The 22,083-nt window shown below is 38.1% G+C and overlaps 1 protein-coding gene and 2 pseudogenes across 1 annotated transcript; 1 reads left to right on the plus strand and 2 right to left on the minus strand.

The window, feature by feature from the left end:
* Positions 1-2,376: 2,376 nt before the first annotated feature.
* On the minus strand, positions 2,377-9,147 carry LOC137726777 (pleiotropic drug resistance protein 1-like; annotated as a pseudogene).
* Positions 9,148-13,867: 4,720 nt separating this feature from the next.
* LOC137724764 (uncharacterized) lies at positions 13,868-17,110 on the plus strand (annotated as a pseudogene).
* Positions 17,111-17,711: 601 nt separating this feature from the next.
* On the minus strand, positions 17,712-18,623 carry LOC137724765 (uncharacterized). Its single transcript, XM_068463467.1, has 2 exons — positions 18,357-18,623; positions 17,712-18,122 (listed from the first exon to the last, which is right to left on the minus strand). Exons 1-2 carry the CDS (start codon positions 18,621-18,623, stop codon positions 17,712-17,714), a joined length of 678 nt encoding a protein of 225 aa, XP_068319568.1.
* Positions 18,624-22,083: the final 3,460 nt, after the last annotated feature.

Below are 22,083 nucleotides of genomic sequence, written 5' to 3' on the forward strand. Positions count from 1 at the left end.
AGCTAACTCGATAGCAAGAATGATAGCATAAAGTTATGCTGCCTGCAATCCTCGTTGATGCGCTATTTGCAAATTTTTACGTAAATCCATACTAGTGGCAGCTGATAGTTGGGTACTACTAAATCCTTGCAGCTCGAGATTATCGGTACGCCTTGACGCTGGTAGTGAGAGTAATCAATCTTCCCCTAAATTAAAAAAGATAGCTATAATTCTATAGAGTCTAAATTTTTGTTATTTTTCCAAATTTTCCATTTATGGGGAGAGGGCAATTGTCGTAGTATCATATGACGTCACCAACAACGTGACCCATGCATTTAACCACTCGTGAGCTGTGGCATTCAAAAGCACTTCCTTATATAGATTCCTTTTAACCCAAAATTAGCGTAAAAAATCAAAATTTAACAACACGCGAAGGTGAAGGAAAGTTCGATTTGTTATTTGCTAAAGGAAATTGTTATTAGCACTCTAAATATCTTATTCTACACTCCAAACTTTCTATATTAGGAAAGAAAAATACACTTGTGAGGAGTGTAAAATGAGATTTTTGGAGTGCCCATAACATTTTCCCTTGCTAAAATGAGACTTTTACGTTGGTCTCAGGTTACATACAAATTGAGTTGGCTACTCATCACAGTTAAGTATGTGCTTCATTAAGGTGTTAGCTAGAATAGTCTGTTCCGTACTTGAGCAGCGTTAACTAGAACAATATATTCAGTAATATGTGCTCAAGTCTTAATTCTTTAATAACTTAATTAACTTCGAATTTAATATTGAAAATTTTGAGTAGAAATTTCATTGTCCCACATTGGCCATTTCTAAAAGGTTTTCTCACTTTATAAGGTTTTGTCTCTTATAGATAGTGATTGGAGTAATGGACTTTTCAGAATGAAATTGGGCTCAACATTAGGGTTGGGCTTTGGGGTGTACTAATTAATTAATAATTAATATATAATTAATTATCAAAAGATGGGCTCTTAGGCTCTGAAAATTAAATTCTTTAATTAATTATTATTTTTTTAATTAATTTCGAATTTAATTAAATTATTTTTGAACAGACTCATCTTTTCAGATGAAGTCTGAAGCTAATGGAAAAATGCAGAGAGCACAACACCCTTCTGAAGAGATGTCTCCCAACAGTCACATCTCATTCTCATACCTGTTGCGAACAGGCATAATCCCACTATATATACATCCATCTGTATGGCATTTAGAACACAAAAATTATCAAATTCTTCTTCTACATTCCTAAACCTTCTTACTGAGAGAATCACACATAAATTCGCCATAAGTTAAGTTTTCCAGTGCTGGAATTTTAACTTGATAGTTGAATCCTGGTGAAGCACATGTCTGTAGAACTACAAACACTGAGTAGGGACGAAATTTCTATTTCAAGGACATGGCGGTACGCAAGCCTCGATCTTCAAGTTGTCTGTTTTATATTTTTGTTTTGTTCATACTTTGTTAATTTCCTATTCGCATTTATTATTTATTAGCATGTATAATTTTATCACAGATTGTTGACATATATCCAACATTTAACTTGAATAAAAGATATAAAAGTTTTTAGGGGAAACTTGATATATGTCCAATTTTTTGAGCCAATAGTAGGAATAGTCCAATTTATTAAAATAAGTCCAATTCCTTAAATCTTATTATTTTATTATCAATAATTATCTCTTCAATGATAAGATTTATTATAAAAATCAAATTTCTTCCTAATTATCTCTTTGATTATTTATTTATTTTTTGTTCTTTCTTGTTCTTTATCCCATTTTAAACCCCATTTATATATTTTATTTTTTATTTATATAATCAACCTATATCATTGATTAATTATATTTATCTACCTATATGACAGATTCTTTTTTATAATCAAGTAAGATTCATGTGTTTTGCTTGTAGATATATTATGTTTTTTCTACCTTTTAGTTCGGTTTCATATCTTACTTATAGGTATGATATACATTCATATATTTGATACTTGAGTTAGGGTATAATGATTTGCAGATAGATTTATGTCAATATATATATATATATATTTTTTTTGTTATAAGATATTAATTATATTTTTTGGGGTTGAAAATGCATAATATTAGAAGATTTTAATTGATTTTTAATATTTTTAGAAAATATAAAATGAGTATTAAAAAAATAAATACATATAATTAGGTAATTGGACCCACTCCTAAAAACCATCTATTTTTTGGACCTGGATCTAAAAACCCCAAGTTTTTTTTTATGGATTTGGGATTAAATACTAAATCTAACACTTCAATTTTAAATACTAATTGTTTATATTTATGCTAGGTGTATAAAAAAAAAAAAAAAATAGGGCTCTATCAAGAAGAAATGTCCACCGTGAGTTTTCCAAACAAAGAGCCCAAATTACTACTTAATTAATTACTACATTTACAAACTTAGGAAAAGATTGACCAATTACAAATAGTTGCAACACATAAGATCAAAGCAGTTCCTGCTTTCTTGATGTACAAGCAACAAAACCTTTTTATCTCCTCTGGAAGCTCAACTTCTTGATGGACAAGGCAAAGATGAGTGCAAAGAGTAGAGTGAATCCAACAACCACAGCTGCAACCACTCCGATAAATTCTTGCTTGAAGCCGAAGTATTGCCTCATGAATTCTTCCACCGTTTCACCCGTCTCGAGCTTGTCCTGTATATCTCCAAACTGCGATGTAGCCAGTCCGTACAAGGTCCAAGCCATCGGGCACGCCCAGTAGTACCACCTCCACCATACAGGAATCCTCTGCCGTTGGCAAAATGAACACGAATCAGAATCGTAGGATCAGAAAAAAAAAAACATAAGTATAGGTTCTAACTTTTAAGGACAACAAAGCCTGCATTAGGAGCTAAGGGGCAAGCAACACTTAACAGTTCGTGGGATTATGAACCCTGAGAAGAGATTCCATATTGCGTAAAATGCGCTGGAACTTATAGCGGCAATGTGCTGGTTCGGCGTCAAGGCCACACCCATCATGCCATAGTAGGTGAAGTACAAAAATGTGAAGTACATGAAGAATAGGTACCACAAGAATTTAGCCACGGTCCATTCAAACCCAATCGTTGCGTAAACTATGACACTGTAGAAAAGAGCTTGTACAAAAACATACGGGATCTCAATTGTAACCTGCAACGAAATATAGAAACGGAGTAAGATAAGACAAATACTGCAAATAGTCCTATAACTAGAACTTAATATAACTTAATCTTAGCACAATGTATGATTAGCCACCTGCGCAAAGGCGTATGCCAAGGCAGAATACATTCCAGCAGCTCGTTCTCTGTAGAAGACTGTTCTTTCGACATCCACAACAGGCTGCACAGTTGTAGAATTTTTGATACCGAGAAAGAGAACAGCAGCGTACATTGAACCAATTGCATTGAAGAGATCCTTTTGCTTTTTTCTGTACTCAAAATTTTCAAAGTTACATTTGGAAGCAAAACATATTGGTTAGAATACATCTATCTTTTGTTTGGGCAGTGTGACTTACGTTTTGGAGGCAAGGTTCCAGAAAATTGTCCCAAACATCAATGCTACAAAGGTTGTGTAGATCAACCTGATGGCTGTGTACTGCGGATTGCGCCAATAGGACCAATGTTGTTTCCATAAGCAAGCTATGCATTGGGTTAAAAATGGCTGAGAGTATTGAGTAGGGAAATGGAGATCCTTGGAACCAGGAGCAGGGGTGCTTAGTTCTTTAATAAGTGCTTTGTTTCTCCTGCAATTTATGGCATATATAAGTACATTTCTTCGACAAATCTTGTTTACAAAGAGAGACATTCTTTCGTAAATGGTTTTTTAGGCCGATAGGCAATAAGCAAACCTGTACAGTTCTGAATTCTTATACACTTCAGCAAAATCAATCTCCATAGCCATTTCTTTGGCTGACGAAGTGACTTCCAACATCCATGTTGCTGGATTGTAGCCATCCCTAATTTTACTGACGTTATCGATCCCCTATATATAAATGTGCATGCATTAGAAAAACCTTCAACAATTATAAAGCTACCGAGACTTGAAAGTTCTTCCTTCACTATACCTCAAAGTACTTGATCAAATTGCAAGAATGGCGGCCTAATGGCCCTGCGTAGATCTCTTGTCCTCCTTTCTTCAGTAGGAATAGCTGCAACGACATGTTATATATGTATATCATACTCAAGTAGAAAAGACCAATCAAAATAGAGTTCAAAGTTCAAACAATTTATATCATAGAAGATTTTGATTTTCACCTCATCGAAAGCATCAAATATGTCAATGCTTGGCTGATGGATGGTGCAGACGACTGTTCTTCCAGTGTCAACGGTGTTCCTAACTGCTCTCATAACAATGGCCGCAGCTCTTGCATCCAAGCCTGAAGTCGGTTCATCCATGAATATTATGGAGGGGTTAGCCACTAGTTCAACCGCAATGGTCAGCCTCTTACGCTGCTCAGTTGAAAGACCGCTGGCACTAGGCAACCCTACTAATGCTTGCCTCAATGGATTCAGCTCCACAAGTCCCATCACTTCCTCAACAAACATCTGCAATCATGTCCAATTGAAAGTTAATGATCGACAATGAGGCCGGTAATTGCCTTAAAACAGGACCAAATTTTCCATCAGTTCATAAAGAATTAAATTTAAGCTCACAAATTAAGTTCATACACCAACCTTCCTGGTTTCAGAATTGATTTCTGAAGATAAACGCAGCCATGCCGAGTACATCAATGATTCATAGACAGTAACATGAGGAGAGTGGATGTCATTCTGCTCACAATATCCAGAAATCCGTGCAAACGATTCTTGCTTTTTTGGGTACCCGGAAATTGTGATATTTCCCTCAATATATCCACCAGTTTTTCTACCAGCCAGTACGTCCATTAGAGTTGTTTTACCAGCCCCACTCACTCCCATTAGAGCTGTCAAAACACCTGGCCTAAAAGCACCACTCACTTGCCTAAGGAGCACCAGTTTATCCTCGGGAACACCTTGATTCTTCATTTCCTGCAATTTCGATTCAAGAAAATGTCTCACAATATTGGATTTGCGCAAGGTTGTCAAGTGTCAAACACATTTTAACTTTGGTTGCATATACATCACCTGTGGCATGTCCACGGAGTATGTGATATCATCAAAGGTGATGGAATGTGGTTCGAACGGAAGAACCATTCCTCTTTTCTTGTTACCATTTGTGTCATTAGTAGCTTCTTTTGTAACTGAGGAGGACCTGGAGGAGTTACTTCCATCTCTATTTTCTGTACATTCAAAAAATTTAATTTTCGTCAAAATGATCAAAAAATTAATGCCAGATAGAACTATTGCGCACAAAACCGACATACACGAATGTTAGATGTATTACCTCTACTAATTTGAGGAGTTGAGGTAGGATCTTCCAACTTAACAGTCTGTGGATTCCCAATTGCTGCACAATGTTTTATATTTATGAGTAACTCTCGCTTCAAAGATATGGGTGCAAATAATTAAGATGAAAGTACTCACGCTTTAGATATGTGAGAGCCAAAGTGAAAAAAATGTTGAATATAAGCATGTATCCAGCCAATACTCCCACGCCAATCCAATACCAATAAGGCTCTGTGAAGAATCCCCGCGACTTCAGAACAGCGACTCCTAATGGTTCCGTTGAGTTCGGAAGAACCTTCAAGGTAAAAAAGAAAATTAGACTATGAATTGGGAACAAAACACAAACTAGAATGTTTGAAATGGTTAATGTTCAAAGGAATACATGTCTCCAACTCTTTCCGAGGAACTCATTGACTACTATTGCATTCTGTCCGTACATCAAAGGCGAAATCCAGTAGCCCCATATCCACCATTTCTTTATATCCTCTGCGCCATGCAAGCCAAAAGATAAATACACAAGTTCAAATAACAGCTAGTTATCAAACATGAAGTGTCTTTTTTTACTGTTATACCTCTTGACAGGACAAAACCACCCAAAGCGAAAAGCACGAGAAGAGCAAATGATCCAAATGTGTTGGCAATAGTCATGGTTCTACCAACTCCACCAATGAATCGAAACAACCCTGAAGCCATCTGATTGATGAGTAAGAGTAGAAAGTATTGCTTGAACAACCTGCATAATGGGCATGAATATCTGTCATTTCGGATGGAGAAAACATGAAAAAAGTGGGAGAATTTTCTAGTTATTTTTACCTTCCAACATTTGGATCGTATCCGATGACATAATAGGTGGTAAATACCCAAACCACAACTTCAATGCAGGTGATAGGGATCTTTAGGATCCACGTGGGAAGGGCATATGCCCACGGTGGAAAGAAGAGGAGGTTTCTCTGCTTATAAAATACAGGGAGCCTTGTAACAGTCATCGAAAGATCTGCCAGTCCATTGAACATAACAGCAACCAGGGAGAAGAACAAAGCACCGGCATAAACTACCCCGTCATCTACTGAATCGTGATGCATCTCAGTTCGTAGGAACAATGTCATTGTAATCATAGCCATGATTGAGAGCTAAAAAAAATAAGGAAAAATAAATAAAGATTAAAAACATGTAAGTTTGAGCGCAGCATGGAATGAGTCAAATAAAGTGAAAACAGTACTTGGGCAAGCTTGAAAATGTAGACAAATGAGTTCCTCTTCATGAGCAAGAACTCCCTTGCAAAGCAAGCTTTCAACAGTTCAGTTCTACTAACGCCATACTTTTTTGTTGTTAATGCAGCTGGGTGGCTCTTGGCCTTGTCAAATGGAGTTGCGAGTTCATCTGTAAGTTTGCGTCCGACATGGAATGATTGGAATGCCTCGACAAATTCTTCAACCGTAATGAACCTGTAAGGCTCATCTCTGCTTGCCCAATACTGCTCCTGATCTTTCCTTGATGTCACCTGCAACATTTATGATTTATTCACACACGGAAAATTATATATGTGACACTTTTATGTGTAATGCTCAAACAAAAGCTATGTAGTGACCTACTTCTTGCAGAAAGTCCGCCACGCCTTTCCTCTCGGGACATCTGAACCCCATGGATTCGAAAAATTCAAGAACATTTTCGCGAGGACCTTGGTACACAATGTGACCATCGGAAAGGAGAACAATGTCATCAAACAGTTCATAAGTTTCGGGTGCTGGTTGCAGCAGTGAGATGAATGCGGTGCCATTCAGAATGTGAACATATTGCTTGATCGAATTCACGATTTGATATGTTGTGGAACTATCCAAACCCGTAGATATTTCGTCCATGAATAACGCCTTAGCTGGTCCAACCAGCATCTCACCTACATACAATTCATGGTTTTATCAATTCTCCCAAACTTGTAAATCATGCTCTTTAATTTAAGAACTAGAATTATGTTTTTACCAGTTGTGACTCGTTTCTTTTGTCCGCCGGAGATGCCTCTTATTAAGTTATCCCCAACCAAGGTATCTGCACATACATCTAATCCCAAAATCTGGAAAAATCAAATGAATAACTGATCAATAAGTGTAATTTTCAGAAAATCCTTCTAGTACAAAATATAAACGTGATTTTACCTTTAGTATATAATCTGTCACCACTTGTGCCCTCTGGCTTTCTGATGCCACTGCCTGTATTAACAGAAACAGTGAATTACAACATGTATCGTTGATTATATCGAAAACATAATTAACAAAACACTAACTAACTAGTAGAACTCTCAAGTAGATATCTAAGTTCTGCTAAGTAGCTTTTCTTATTTCTCACCTTCATGTAGATATCTATGTCTGCATCCGGCTTAATATTCTCTTCTTTCTCTCGTCTACTTAACTCTACTAGGGTCTCTGTGATAAGTCAAACCAACCACGAATAACCTTCGATTAATAGAGTCATCGGTTTGATTCTGAATATTGAACAAAAGTCAGTTATCTAAACCCACCATAACGGGCTCCGACCCCCTGGCATCTTGCAGAGAAGTTCAATGTTTCTCCGACTGTCAATTCTCCCATATGGACATCATGTTGACTGATATAGGCAGCAGTCCTCTGAGGCACAAACTCATGCATGCCGTGACCATTGTAGGTCACTCGTCCTGAAAACTGCACAACAATTATTACTCAGATAAATTAGTGACAAAAAACCAACAGCAACCCCTAAAGCTAAAATCGAAAAACCTGAAATCCAGATTTCGTGTTGTTTAACCTGAAGATCCTGGTCAAGTTCTCCAGCCAAAGCCAACAAGAGCGTGGTCTTTCCAGAACTCGGAGGACCCAAAAGCAGTGTCATTCTGTACAACAAACAGATGATCAACCAAGTCATTTTCTTTTCGACCAAAAAACAAAACACAGATGAACCAATTTGCAACACTCTCTCACCTGCAAGGCCTAATGATCCCACTAACATCTTTGAGGATAGACAAGTGCTTCTTCTTGCTAGGAAGAATATGAAGGGAGTTCAACAAACCCTTTGGAACCCGAAAATAAATAGTTCATTAAGAATGTATCCAAACTAAAAACGAAATGGTTACAAGACGGGTCCAAAGATTATATATGCAAACTCTAGTAGTTAATCATTTACCTCCACCATATTAACACAGTAATTAAAAACTGTTGGCAGAGCCCTGCTTCCTGCATAAGCTTCAGCTGCAATTTTCAAATTCTGGAATCTAACTTCAATTTTCGGAATATCAATTCCAACTCTGAGATAAAAACCAAGTAAAACAACCCCATTATTATAAAAAACCGAGAAGATGGCAACACGCAGAGTTGCAAAGACTTTCGTATTCTTACCTATCAATGCGGCTCTTGAGTCTCAACAAGAAGTTCTCATGATCCTCCTCAGCTACTCCAACTAACCGCTCGATCAATATCTTCCTGTCTTTCACTTCAAGATTGCTCACGTCAACTTCATTGGCATGGCCTTGAGGAGTAGAGAGCAGGCCTTTGTTCAAGCGCTGAAAAGTCGGAAGCCTCTGAAGAGCAGCCCATTTGAGAGCTTCCTCATCGTCCTCTCCATGAGAAGACGTTGAGAAAACTTCGCTTCCCTTGTCAATCCAGAAGGAAGAATTTCGTGTAAAACTGTGGCCTGCTTTCTCAAGATTACAACTGATCTCCATTGAAGAAGAACAGCTTGAACTTGGGTAGCTACTAGCTTGAAATTATAAACCAACAAAAACCCAAGTCCCCTTTCCTTCCAAAATATGTGTGGATATATATACACACATATATATATATATATGGAAAGTATGGTGGAAAAAGGCTTTTTGGCTATGTTTTAGTCGGCCTCCTTCTTTAGCTTTTGCAGAAATTAATTTTAATAGGAAGATAAGATATTAATTTGTGCTGTTAATTTCAGTGGGGTTGCTCCATGTCATGATCCTAAGTTTAGTGCTGGCATTAGACATCATGGATGAAATCATGACAATGTCCCCCTTATGTGTATTTCTATTTTTATCTTAATAAGATTATTGGGTTGAAAAAAAAAAAAAAAAAAAAAAAAAAAAAAAAAAAAAAAAAACAGGGGATGAAATCATGACATCATGGATGAAATCATGATATCATGTACAGTTAAGTTGTTTCCCCTATATTTTTGGTCAAAATTGTTGCCCTATTTCTATTTCATCATGTGAGTTCCAACAATGTACGCGACTGCAGTTGGAAGTGATGAAAATCCAAACAATCAAATCCAAAAGGAAGAAGAAAATTTTGGTTTGTATTTGTTCACTTTCGGGTTCGTTCATATTGTTACATAAGCACACAAATTATTAAAACGCATTATTACTTGAGATAGGTAGAGAGAAGAAGTGTTATTTAAATCAAGAGTTTAGTACAGGTAAAACACGTCAAGCGGTTAATGTGTTTGAACAAAACACAACGAATTTTTGACTTCTTATTCTATTTACCTTGTTTGTGAGCAACATTATACTAATTAAATTTAAGATCTAGATTCTCTCCTCTTTCTTTTTTCTTCTCTTTCAAATATATTCTATTTAAACATTCACGATTAAATTATGTTAATATTTTGTATTGATAATTTTATAGGAAGACAGACAAAAAAAAAAGTATGAGAGAAGAAAAAAGAAGATGATTTAAATGGAGGAGATTCCTGCTCCCTAAAGTTAAGACGAGCACCAACAAAAGTCAATCATGTGAGAGCCCAAGATAAGTGGAGGGAGGGATTTGGGATGTCACATCTATTAACCCTCCAAATAATAAAATGCAGGTCAATTCTCAGCTGAATTATTGGATTGGGGCCCGGCGGCGCGCATAGGATTTAAATGGGTTCGAGATGGATTACAGAGTCCAATGGTCCAGAAATTGGGCCAAATTCCCCCAAATAGCTTTATGACAGAATTTCTAAACTTAATTTGCCAAAAAAGGAAAAAAATAAACCCAATATCGAACTACATCGTTGATCTATGAATTTTCATCATTATTTAGATTTGATTTATGAATTAAAATTTCGTTAACAAAGGTTCCTAAATGTAATAAACGCGCACCATCATTCATTTTTTTCGCAAGATTTTCCGTCAATTTGATTACATGATAAGACATAAGACCCATAATTAATCTTAGAAGTTTTACTATAGTTTAAATTTGATCTGTGAATATACTTAGGATTAAATATGTGAAATCAGCATGTGTGCTACGTTATAAGACCAGCAGAATTTTTTTATGAAAGTAAACGACATGAACCAATGATACACGTTCTGCACCATTAGTCCCTGTATTATATTTACGAAAGTTAATGAGGTCAACTTCACTGGATTTTTAAATTGTATTTGGTTGGATTTCTTTCTTGTTGTCATGGTTATTTTGGTTATGCCATTCGTAAACAGAATAAAATAGTTGAAAGGAAGCATGAAATTAAAGAGTTAAGATTACTCAGTAACATATATCTCAGATTTGCAGTAGCACTTTATGGATCTAACTTGATATATTTTGAAGGACTGACTTTGATCTTGGTTAAGAGATTTATTAGGGTATAATTATAAACGTATAAGTTTAGTGGTTTGGATATAACTAGGGATGTGATATCCACACACCCCTTTTTATTTCTCACACACCCTTTTAATTTTCGGCTGTCGGATCGGATAAATTGAAAAAAATCAAATGACAGAAATTAACAAGAAGTGTGTGGATAGTACACCCCTATAACTAAGATGCATGCAACTTTCATACCTTTTTTTTTTTTTTTTTTTTAATTCGTAACTTTCATTAAGATTTATATACTTTATCTTCCCGATAATATAAAGGAGGCTGTATCTTGAGAAAGACATATTCTTATTATGTTTCTTGTTTTATTTGTATGTGTGGATGTCTACTATGACTCTCAACTTTGATGCTAACTACCATCTTAATAGAATTGGATTCTTGCAATGGAAAAGGTAGTTCAAAAACTTGAGTTGGAATTCTTTTTAAGATACGGTGTTATGAGAATGATATGTATATGTTTCTTGACCACTTATTAGGTCTCGGAAAAGGTCCCTTGTATTCTTATAGTCCCAATCAACATTCTCATGAGTACAATAGTGAATTTAAGTTCTTAAAAAATCTTAATTTCCGTTTGTTGATATGATTGTTGATGTTCTTGAATACTTCTTGTGTAATTTTCTATTTTTTGAACGATTAACAGTGTTCGTCGTCAAAAGTCTATCTAACTTAAAAGTTGTCAGTTTCTCGATTGTACTGAAGTATCTTGTGATAGATATATTTGTTCACCTCAAAAGCATTAAGAATTTGAGTTCAAACCCCTTGATGGCTAATCTAACATCTAATCTAACAAAATCTATCGTCTGACAAAAAAAAAAAAAAAAAAAAAAAAAAAAAAAAAAGCATTAAGAATTTGGGGGAGAAAATCAGCTATACCAATTTTCTGTTTTTGTGGTCCTACTAATTTGATTTGGATAGAAACCCCTTAAAAATAGTTGGATATAGAGAGAAAGGCGTGAAGAAGGTGAAGCTATATATGACAGAAGGAAGAGAGATGGAGAGCGAAGGGAAAAAGAAAGAAAGAAAGAGCGAGTAAAAATCTGTTTTTAATCGATAATTAACTTTAATTCAATTTGAGTATTGGTCTCTTCCTCAACTAAAAATTCATGATCATTGGTCCCTTAACTCATAAAAACGTGTAGTTATGATCATTTTTGTTAATTATGTCAAAATGAGTTATGTTGGAATGATATTACTACGATTGGGTTAAAATTGAGGGACTTCAATTGGGTTAACATTGTGGGACCATTTCTCCAATTGAGTTAAAATTAAGGGACCGTTGCTACAATTTTTCTCATTTAGTTTTCCATATTTGCCCCTTAATTCATTCTCATGTGCGTTACATGTGACTCATTTTGACGGAAGTTCTAACGAAGTAGACGAAAAGGACCATACCTGCACATTTTAAGGAGTTAAGGGACCAATGATCATGAATTTTTAGTTGATGAACCATTGCTACAATTTCCTCAAAACGAAAATATCACTTTTGGACAAATTTGCTAACGGATTACACCATGAAGGTTTAAATCATAACTTTTTTTACCATGAGGCAAACTTCCGAATACTTATCATCAGAAAAAGCATTTATCCGATTGGGCTTTTTTTTTTTTTTTTTTTTTTTTTTTTTGCTAACTACATTTCACACTCAGCTATGAAGTTTCAATTCTCTCATTTTGCATCATGAAATTGCGTAGAGTCATGTGCGAATCTCCAACTAGTTCGGATTCAAACATGATCGCTAAACTGGAATAGAGACTGCCTCCTGCTGAGCCTTTCAAACTAGACGGGTCTGGTTTACAAGTGCAAAAAGTTAGGACTAGTGAGTAGTTTTACTGAAATGGTTTCCAAGTATTAAAAGCCTTACATGCCTGCCTAATGGAGACTACTTAATCCGGAATACCACTTTATTATCAAGGAAAAGACAAGTAATGACTACGTCATCATTAGGGCTTTCAAATCAATGAAAAAGATATGTAACAAATACATTATCATTATAGTTTAAAATCATATATTGTAAATTATTTCTATTAATTAATAAAACACTCATTGTCAACTAAAATTTTATGAAATTACTAGTTTAATCCTCTAATTAAAACAAAACATGAATAAGAAATATGGGATAGAAATGTAATTTCAAACAACCAAATTTTGCTTTTTTTTTTTTCAAAGTCTCACATACATGTAATCCTAACATATATTTAATTATAAAAATAAAAAAAATAAAAAAATAAAAATAAAAATAAAAACTTCCTACTCCCACGTTCTCTATCACTCCTTTCTATTTCAACAACAAAAATAAAAAATTAGGGAAGTATTATTGGCACTCCAAAAATCTCATTCTACACTTCTCACAAGTGTATTTTTCTTTCTAAATATAGAAAGTTTGGAGTGTAGAATGAGAATTTTTGAGTGCCAATAACAATTCCCAAAAATTTTCTCACACACTTTGTGTGTCCCCATATACTAGTAATTTATTATGTGTATCAATATTGACTCAGAATACCATAATAAGAATATTCTATTTTAAAAACACTTTAGTTAACAATAATAAAATTTTATTTTATGGGGTTGGAAAATAAGTTATTAATTAATTGATATTTAGTTAATGATTCAATCATCTACAATCATATCATTTGGTTTAAAAAATTTAGCGTTCGTAACATTACCTTTTAGAATTATGTTATAGGGGTGTGATATTCACACACCTTATTTTACTTCTCAAACACCTTTTTAATTTTCGGCTGTCAGATCGGATGAATTGAAGAAGATCAACGGACAAAAATTATTAAGAGGTGAGAAGTAAAATGGGATGTGTGAATAGCACATCCCATGTTGTAATGTTAAATTTTAGGGAATGGGTGCCAAAGTACATTGGGCTTTAGAATTTGGGCTCAGTCCTAGAAACACAAAAATTGAGCTAGCCCACCAGCTATTTCTCCCGGTTAATGGCGGTGGAGCCTGGACGCATAAGTCTTCGTCGGAAAACACCAGAAAAACGTCGAAGTTTCAGCCATCGACGACGAGAAGAAGAAGAAGAAAAAGAACAGTGCAGTGAAGAAATACAGAGACAAAGTCCAGTGGCGGACGACGAGGCGGAGATATACGACGGAATTAGAGCTGCGTTTCCTCTCTCATTCGGGAAGCAATCCAAGTCTCAAACCTCTCTCGAAGCCATTCATAACACGACTCGTCGTTCCGTCACCAACAAACCTCCGGAAAAACCCTCCTCCGACGCTTTCAAAACGAATGGCCTCCCTTCTCTCTCCCCCTCCTCCCAAACCTGGCTCAGCTCCCTCCGCGCCCCCAAAAACCTTAACCCTGACCCCAACTCTAACGAGAACGACGATGGCGATGCCATGGTTGGACCACCCCCTCCGCGGCCGCAGTCCGATCTTGGCGACAATAATGACGACGAGCGTGATATGATTGGATTCCGATTCGATTCCGATTCCGATTCCGATTCCGATTCCGATTCCGATTCCAGTAGGGACGACTCCGATTCCGATTCCGATTCGGAGGCGAATTTCGAGAACAGGTTTCGGATTCCGCTGAGCAATGAGATTGTTCTCAAGGGCCACACAAAAGTTGTTTCTGCCTTGGCCGTCGATCACACTGGGTCTAGAGTTGTTTCCGGCAGCTACGACTACTCCGTGCGGATGTACGATTTCCAGGGAATGAATTCAAAGTTGCAGTCTTTCCGGCAGCTCGAGCCGTCGGAAGGCCACCAAGTTCGAACCATCAGCTGGAGCCCCACTGCGTACCGGTTTCTCTGTGTTACGGGCTCAGCTACGGCAAAGGTAGTGCTCAACCCTTACAATTCATCTTCCTGTTATTGTTTTACATTATTTGATTTGGGTTTTGGGTATTTCGGGTTGGTGTATGATGGGCAATTTGCATTGTGTTTACCCTTTCCATTTCGTGCGGATTTTGCAGATTTATGATCGTGATGGACTTACTCTGGGGGAGTTTGTCAAGGGGGACATGTATATTCGTGATCTCAAGAACACCAAGGGCCACATTTCGGGATTGACTTGTGGAGAGTGGAATCCTAAAAGTAAAGACACGATTTTGACTTCGTCCGAGGATGGATCGCTGCATATTTGGGATGTCAATGACTACAAAACTCATAACTATGGCACTAGAGAGTTGATTTTTGTTCATTGTTGATTGCTTTATATAATAGTGAATTGGATTACTAATCAAACATTGTTTATATGTAATGTTAGATTGATTTCTAATGTTGAGACATCGTTTTGCTTTTGTTATTGAGAATGCATATTACTGAACTTGATGTGTTAAGACTAAATTATGTTATATATCAATGAATAGGTAATCAAGCCAAAACTTGCTAGGCCTGGAAGAGTTCCGGTCACCACCTGTGCTTGGGATCGCGACGGAAAACGCATTGCTGGTGGTATAGGAGATGGTTCTATGCAGGTATTGGATGGAATCTCTTACTTCAATAACCACAGTAGTGAATTAGCTCACAAATGGAAGTTTTCATTGGTTGGATAGATAGATTTATGTTGTTCGCTGTTTGCATCAGCTCCTTCTCACATTACATGTATCATTCTGACAGGTATGGATGGAACCTTAAGCCTGGATGGGGAAGTCGGCCAGATATACACGTTCAGAATAGTCATTCAGACGATATTACCGAGCTTAAATTTTCTATGGATGGGAGAATTTTACTGTCAAGAAGCCTTGATGGTACATTGAAGGTAATGAATTTTGTGTCTAAAGAATGTACTGCTGTTATTTACCGGTCTAAGATGTGCTTCATCAAGATTTATTCTCTGTTGTGTATTTCCCTACTAACTCCATAATGTGTGCCAGGTTTGGGATTTGCATCAGATGAAGGATCCTCTTAAGGCGTTTGAGGATCTCCCAAACAACTATGCCCAAACTAATATAGCGTTTAGTTCCGATGAGCAACTCTTCCTGACTGGAACATCTGTTGAAAGGAGACCACCACTGGAGGTTTGCTATGCTTCTTTGATCGAGCAAAACTTGAACTTGTTTCAAAGGTTGGGATATCCCCCACGTGCAGTATTGTGCAGTATGCCTGGCACCCAAAACTCAATCAGGTAATGCTCTCACTGATAACATGCTTTTTTAGTCCATTTTCCTGAACTGTTCTAGCGCGCACATTGATTATTTGGGAACCACACAACACATTCATATGCATGCATGCACAATTTATGAAGAATGGAAATATACTCAGAAGTTACGTGCCTTTGATATTCCAAAATCAAAAAAATGAAAAATGAAAAATCTTACACGCCTGTGTTTTTGAAGATCTTTGCAACATCAGGAGATAAAAGCCAAGGAGGAATTCATGTGTTATATGATCCAACACTTAGTGAAAGAGGAGCCCTCGTTTGTGTTGCGCATGCCCCCAGGAAAAAGTCTATTGATGATTTTGAGGCAAAACCAGTGATACACAACCCTCATGCTCTACCCTTATTCAGAGATCAGCCAAGCCGTAAGCGTGAGCGAGAAAAAGCACTGAAAGACCCACTGAAAGCCCATAAGCCCGAACTCCCCATGATGGGACCAGGTTTGGAAGAGCCGGCGCAAGTAAAGGAAGCTTATTGACCCAGTACCTCATGAAGGTAATGTTTTTTCCCTATAAAAATGTATACTGATCCTTTGAGTTCCATCTCAGCAAGGGGGTATGATCAAGGAGACGTGGATGGACGAAGGTCCAAGAGAAGCCATACCGAAGTATGCAGATGTTGCAGCAAAAGAACCTAAGTACATTGCACCAGCTTATGCGCAAACCCAGCTTGAAACAGTTTTTGCAAAATCAGACCCTGAGGATGAAGAGAAATGATCTGAGAAAGGTTGCCGTTACTAGAAAAGTTAATTCGCAGGCCATCGCCAACAGAAACAGAAGCAAATCCACTCCATATTTTAAACTTGTGCCTTGTGATTCGTCAAAACAGCTACAGAATCTGACATAGAAATCTTCGAGTTTCAACTCGGAGTCATTGTACAATGAAGCATTTAGAACATGAGAAAGTGTAACTTGATTTTCATATACGTAGACAGTACAATTTAATGGATTGTTAATGGAAAAAGAAAATTCATGCTACAATTTTTACTAAAGAGGACCCTAATTCTGTTGTCTCGCTATTCAAGCGTTGTGACATTAGTTTTTTTTTTTTTTTTTTTGAAGAACTGGAAACCATTGAACCAGGGCCGAAGCCACGCAAACACAGAAGCCCACAAAAGGCAAGCAACAAAGAAGACAACAAGCAGCAAGCAGAGGAGGAGGGTAAAAAAGCAAACAACGCAGCACCAAGTGCAAAGGCGTCACCCCCTCCCTTACCAAACCAAAATTTAATGGGGACAGGGTAACCCATCATTGTTCAAAACATGGACCAGCGAAGATGGAGGGTGATTAACCCAAGTTAAACCGCACATCTCCGGATTACTCCTCGACGCCAACCGATGCGCCGCCGCGTTGGCCGATCTCGGAACCCAAGACCAGCGACAATCCTGAAAGGAACCCCTTAGATGCAAAGCTTTAGAAAGAATGGGGAAAGCCTCCCAGCTGCCCGAAGAAGAAGCATTTACTAAGTTATAGATATTCTCCTTGGAATCAGACTCCACAATAATTCTGTCCAACCCCAACGAACTGGCCATATCACAACCAAGCAAAATCGCAAAGGCCTCCGCTGCTGCCATATTAGGCGCACAAATCTGCACTCTTTTAGCAGCCACAAAATTCCCCTCATGATTCCTAACCGCAATTCTAGCATAGCCGCATTTAGAGGTAGCCACCTAACTCGCGTCCACGTTCAACTTCATGAAAAAAGGGCTAGGAGGAGACCAGCAAGCTGGAGGGACAAGGGCCGTCTGAACTCTCTGAGAACGACCCTCAGGAGTACGAGAAGCCCCCAGAAAGCCATTCACAGATGTAAAGATAGACATAATGACCTGATTAGGGGAGATACTTTTGTTGTCGAAAACAAAGTTGCACCTGGCCTTCCAGATGTGCCAACAGGTGAAAGCCACATATGACAAAATCCGAGCAAGCTCTTCCTTGGATCCCAGGTTAGACCCAAAGAAGGAAGACACCCATGCGGGCAGATTTGAGACATTAGTTCGATTCACCCGATAATTTAAAGGGTCGCCAAACCATATAGGCTCAACCCACGGGCACGAAAGAAGCAGGTGTTCCACAAATTCAACCTGAGCAAGGCAAATAGGAAAATAAGGGGAGAGGGGGCAATGACGTTTGAACAAATCCTCCATAGTGGCCAAAGCGCAAACTAAAGCCCTCCACATACAGTTTCGAATCTTCGGATGAATCATCAACTTCCAAATACATCTCCAGACTTGGGAAGGAATCACAGAGGAAGATGAAGAGGCCCTACGAGTCAGAGGCATCGAGCAAGCATGCTTCCAATGCTAGCCAGACCTCACTGAATACTTCCCATTCCTATTGGCCGGCCAGACAATTCTGTCATCCCTCAAAATATCTCCAATGCAAGTGTCCTGGATGGCATCACAGTCCTCCACAGAAATAAGAGGTTTTATGGCATCAATATCCCAGTTTCCGGACGTTTCACTAATCATAGTGCTCACCCGCATATTCCTAGACACTCGCACATCCCCAATGGGCGTAAGTTTTCCAGCAGGGATAGACAGAAACCACTTGTCCTGCCATAACCTAACACTTCTACCATTCATTATCTGCTAATGTGCTCCCCTAAGTAAAATATCACGGCCAACCAGAAGACTGGACCAGCCCCAAGAAGCCCTACCTCCGTGTTTAGCTTCCAGGAAAGAACACTGAGGAAAATAGCGGGCCTTAAGAAGTTGCGCCCATAACGTATTTGGATCATGTATAATTCTCCAGCACTGTTTAATAAGCAGAGCATCATTAAAATCTTGAAAATTCCTAAACCCCATACCTCCATCCTGCTTCGAGAGCCCCAACCGGTCACGAGAAACCCAATGGATTCACTTCTCCCCCCCTTTTGTCCCCACAAAAAAATCAGCAATTAACGCATCAAATTCCGAACACAACGTAGTGGGGAATTTAAAAAGATGCATTGGGTAAGCAGGGATAACTTGAATCACAGCCTTAATCATAATTTCTTTCCCTGCTTGTGAGAGAGTGCATTGCTTCCATCCCTGAATTTTTTCCAGAATCCTACCTTTCACATAAGCAAGCCCCTGCTTTTTGGAGCGACCCCAGAAAGAAGGGAGACCCAGATACTTCCCCAGATCATCCACCATTGGCATACCAATGTCATGACTTAACTTAGTTGATAAGCTTCTTGGCACATTAGCACCAAAGAAAATACAGGACTTCTGAATATTCACCTGTTGACCGAACGCACCACAATAAGCTTCTAAGATCTTCATCAGATTACCACAGTTTTTTTTATCAGCTTGCATAAAAATCAGGGTGCCATCCGCGAAGAACATATGAGAGATAATCGGACAGCCATAGTTCAACTGGATTCCCGTGAGCTGCCGCCTATCAACAGCCTGTTGAATAAGTTTAGACAATTCCTCACTAAGGAGAATGAAGAGGTACGGAGATAAAGGGTCTCTTTGACGGATGCCCCTAGACGGGATAAATTGTCTCCCTGGCTGCCCATTTATGATTATAGCAAAATCCACAGTCTTGACATACCCCATGACCAGATTCCTCCATTGAGGACAAAATCCCAACTTGTCCATGACTGCCTCGAGGAAGTCCCATTCAACCCGATCATATGCCTTATGCATATCAAGCTTAACTCCCATCTCAAATTTACGCTTTGCCTTTCTGAGTTTCAAGAAGTGGAACATCTCATGTACAATACCAATATTATCCTGTATTTGTCTCCCCATCACAAAAGCACTTTGCATAGGAGATATAATCTCCGATAGTAGAGGCTTGAGACGATTAGCAAGGATTTTTGAGACAATTTTATAGGAGTAGTTACATAAGTTGATAGGTCTGAATTGCCCGACAGATTTCGGGTTTGTGACTTTTGGAACCAACACAATATGTGTTGAGTTGAGACGTTGCGGAGACGTACCCCCTGCATAAAGTCATGCACAATTCCGTTAACTTCATCCATACGAGAGTTCCAAAAGGTGTGGTAGAAAATTCCCTAGAACCCGTCAGGTCCCGGGGCCTTCATACCTCCCATTTGGAAGGCAACAGTTTGAATTTCCTCTACCATAACCGGCCTTATCAGGGCCAAATTCATCTCATCACTCACCTTATGTTGTATGCAATCCAAAGTCTGTCCCCACTCCCTTGGACCAGAGGTCGTAAAAAGATTGGCATAGTGATCTTCAATAAACTTCTGAACCTCTCCCTGATTATCGATCCATACTCCATTCCCATCTTTGATCTTAACTACCTTATTTCTCCTTCGTCGTTGAAGCGTAGATTGGTGGAAAAAGGCAGTATTCGCATCATCTTCCCGTAGCCACTTCACCTTAGATCTTTGTTGCCAGAACTGCTCTTCAATCTCCCATAATCTGTCTATACGTAAAGATAACTTTTTGATCTCCTCCCAATTTTTGCTCCAATTATGTTGAAGGTCCCCCAGCCTGTAGATAAGGCATTCAAGTTCTCTACCTCTCAACTTGAATTCCTGACGACTCCACCTGTTTAGCTGTAAACGGCAGTCATCCATTTTTTTCTGCCACCTCGTGATTCCATCTCCACTACATTGTTGCCTCCAACATCGTTCCACAATTTCCTTACACCTCTCCTCTTTGGCCCAGAAAGCTTCAAAGCGAAAGGGCTTCTTCGATCTCTTAACATGTGGTTGACACTGAATAATTAGTGGGCAATGGTCCGACCCGATAACAGTTTCATGAATAACCATATTATTTGGCCAGCAGTCTTGCCACTGCTTATTTGCCAGACCCTTGTCTAACCGCTCCTCCACAAGTTGCCCATTTCTTGTGCCACGCCAAGTAAAGCGAGGCCCATTAAAGTCCAGGTCCATAAGCTCCGTAACGTTTAAGAACTCCTCCAGGTACCTCGAACGATTATAGCTCAAATTTGTTCCTCCTAACTTCTCATAATCCCATAAGATCTCATTGAAATCTCTTCCACAAAGCCATGGTATATTAGTCGATTGGAACCAATTGTGCATCCACCTCCAGAATTCCAACTTTTCGGTCCGATAAGAAGTACCATACACCCATGTAAGCCGAGCCCACATAGCTAATTCGTGCATCAATAATATGTTTGGAAGAATACCCAATCTCCACCTCTAAAGAGTCATCCCACCACATACTTAGTCCCCCAGCTCTCCCAATAGGGGAAACATGAAACCCCCTCAGATACCCCATTCTTCGTCTTACTCCATCTACTCTATGATCTTTCATTTTTGTTTCAGCGAGAAAAATCATAGCGGGTCTATGCTTTCGTATTAGCCCATGAAGGGCCCGAACTACCGTGTCTAACCCTAGACCACGACAGTTCCATAAAAGGTGTGTCATGGTTCCCTTGCGGCTGTTGAGGGCCAGCCGCCACCACCCTGTAATCCTTTAATCTCCTATTGTGCTGTCATCTCTAGTTTCTCCTGCTTAGCTATTTCTTCAATGTACAAGACCTATATTAAAGTAGTCCAACTAAAAAATGGCCCAACTATAATAAATTATTATTTGTCAATTTTATCCCTAACTTTTTTAGGTTGAGTTCCAGATTTTCATCGTTAATGGAGTTCATTTTTGTTTTGCAGACCTTCTTCTTTTTCTTTGAAACAAAAATATAGATCCTCATGCTATTTAATTTATATTTTGTATTATTTCGTTGAAATGTGATCGTCGTTATTATTCATAGTGTATTTGAGGTACTGTTTTTCAATTTTTCTTCATCAGTGAAGTTCATCGTTTGTTTATCTAGAAAATAAATTTGAGATCTGCATGCTATTCAATAATAACGATGGTTCATTGTTTTTGGACTGTAAAAATAAATTTTTTCTGGATTTTAAGTAACACTGTTTTTGAAATCTAAGTAACTGTTTTTGTAATCTAAGTCACTGTGTTTGGATCCAAATGAAATAGACACACTGTTTCTTAAATGTAAGCTAGAAAAGAAATAGTGAAATTTATTGTATCTGGATTCAAAAGAAACAGTCAAAGGTTAAAACATAGATTGTTTATGGAATCTCAGTCATTGTTTCTG

Source organism: Pyrus communis, chromosome 2 (genome assembly GCF_963583255.1).
Source record: "Pyrus communis chromosome 2, drPyrComm1.1, whole genome shotgun sequence".
Taxonomy (NCBI): domain Eukaryota; kingdom Viridiplantae; phylum Streptophyta; class Magnoliopsida; order Rosales; family Rosaceae; genus Pyrus; species Pyrus communis.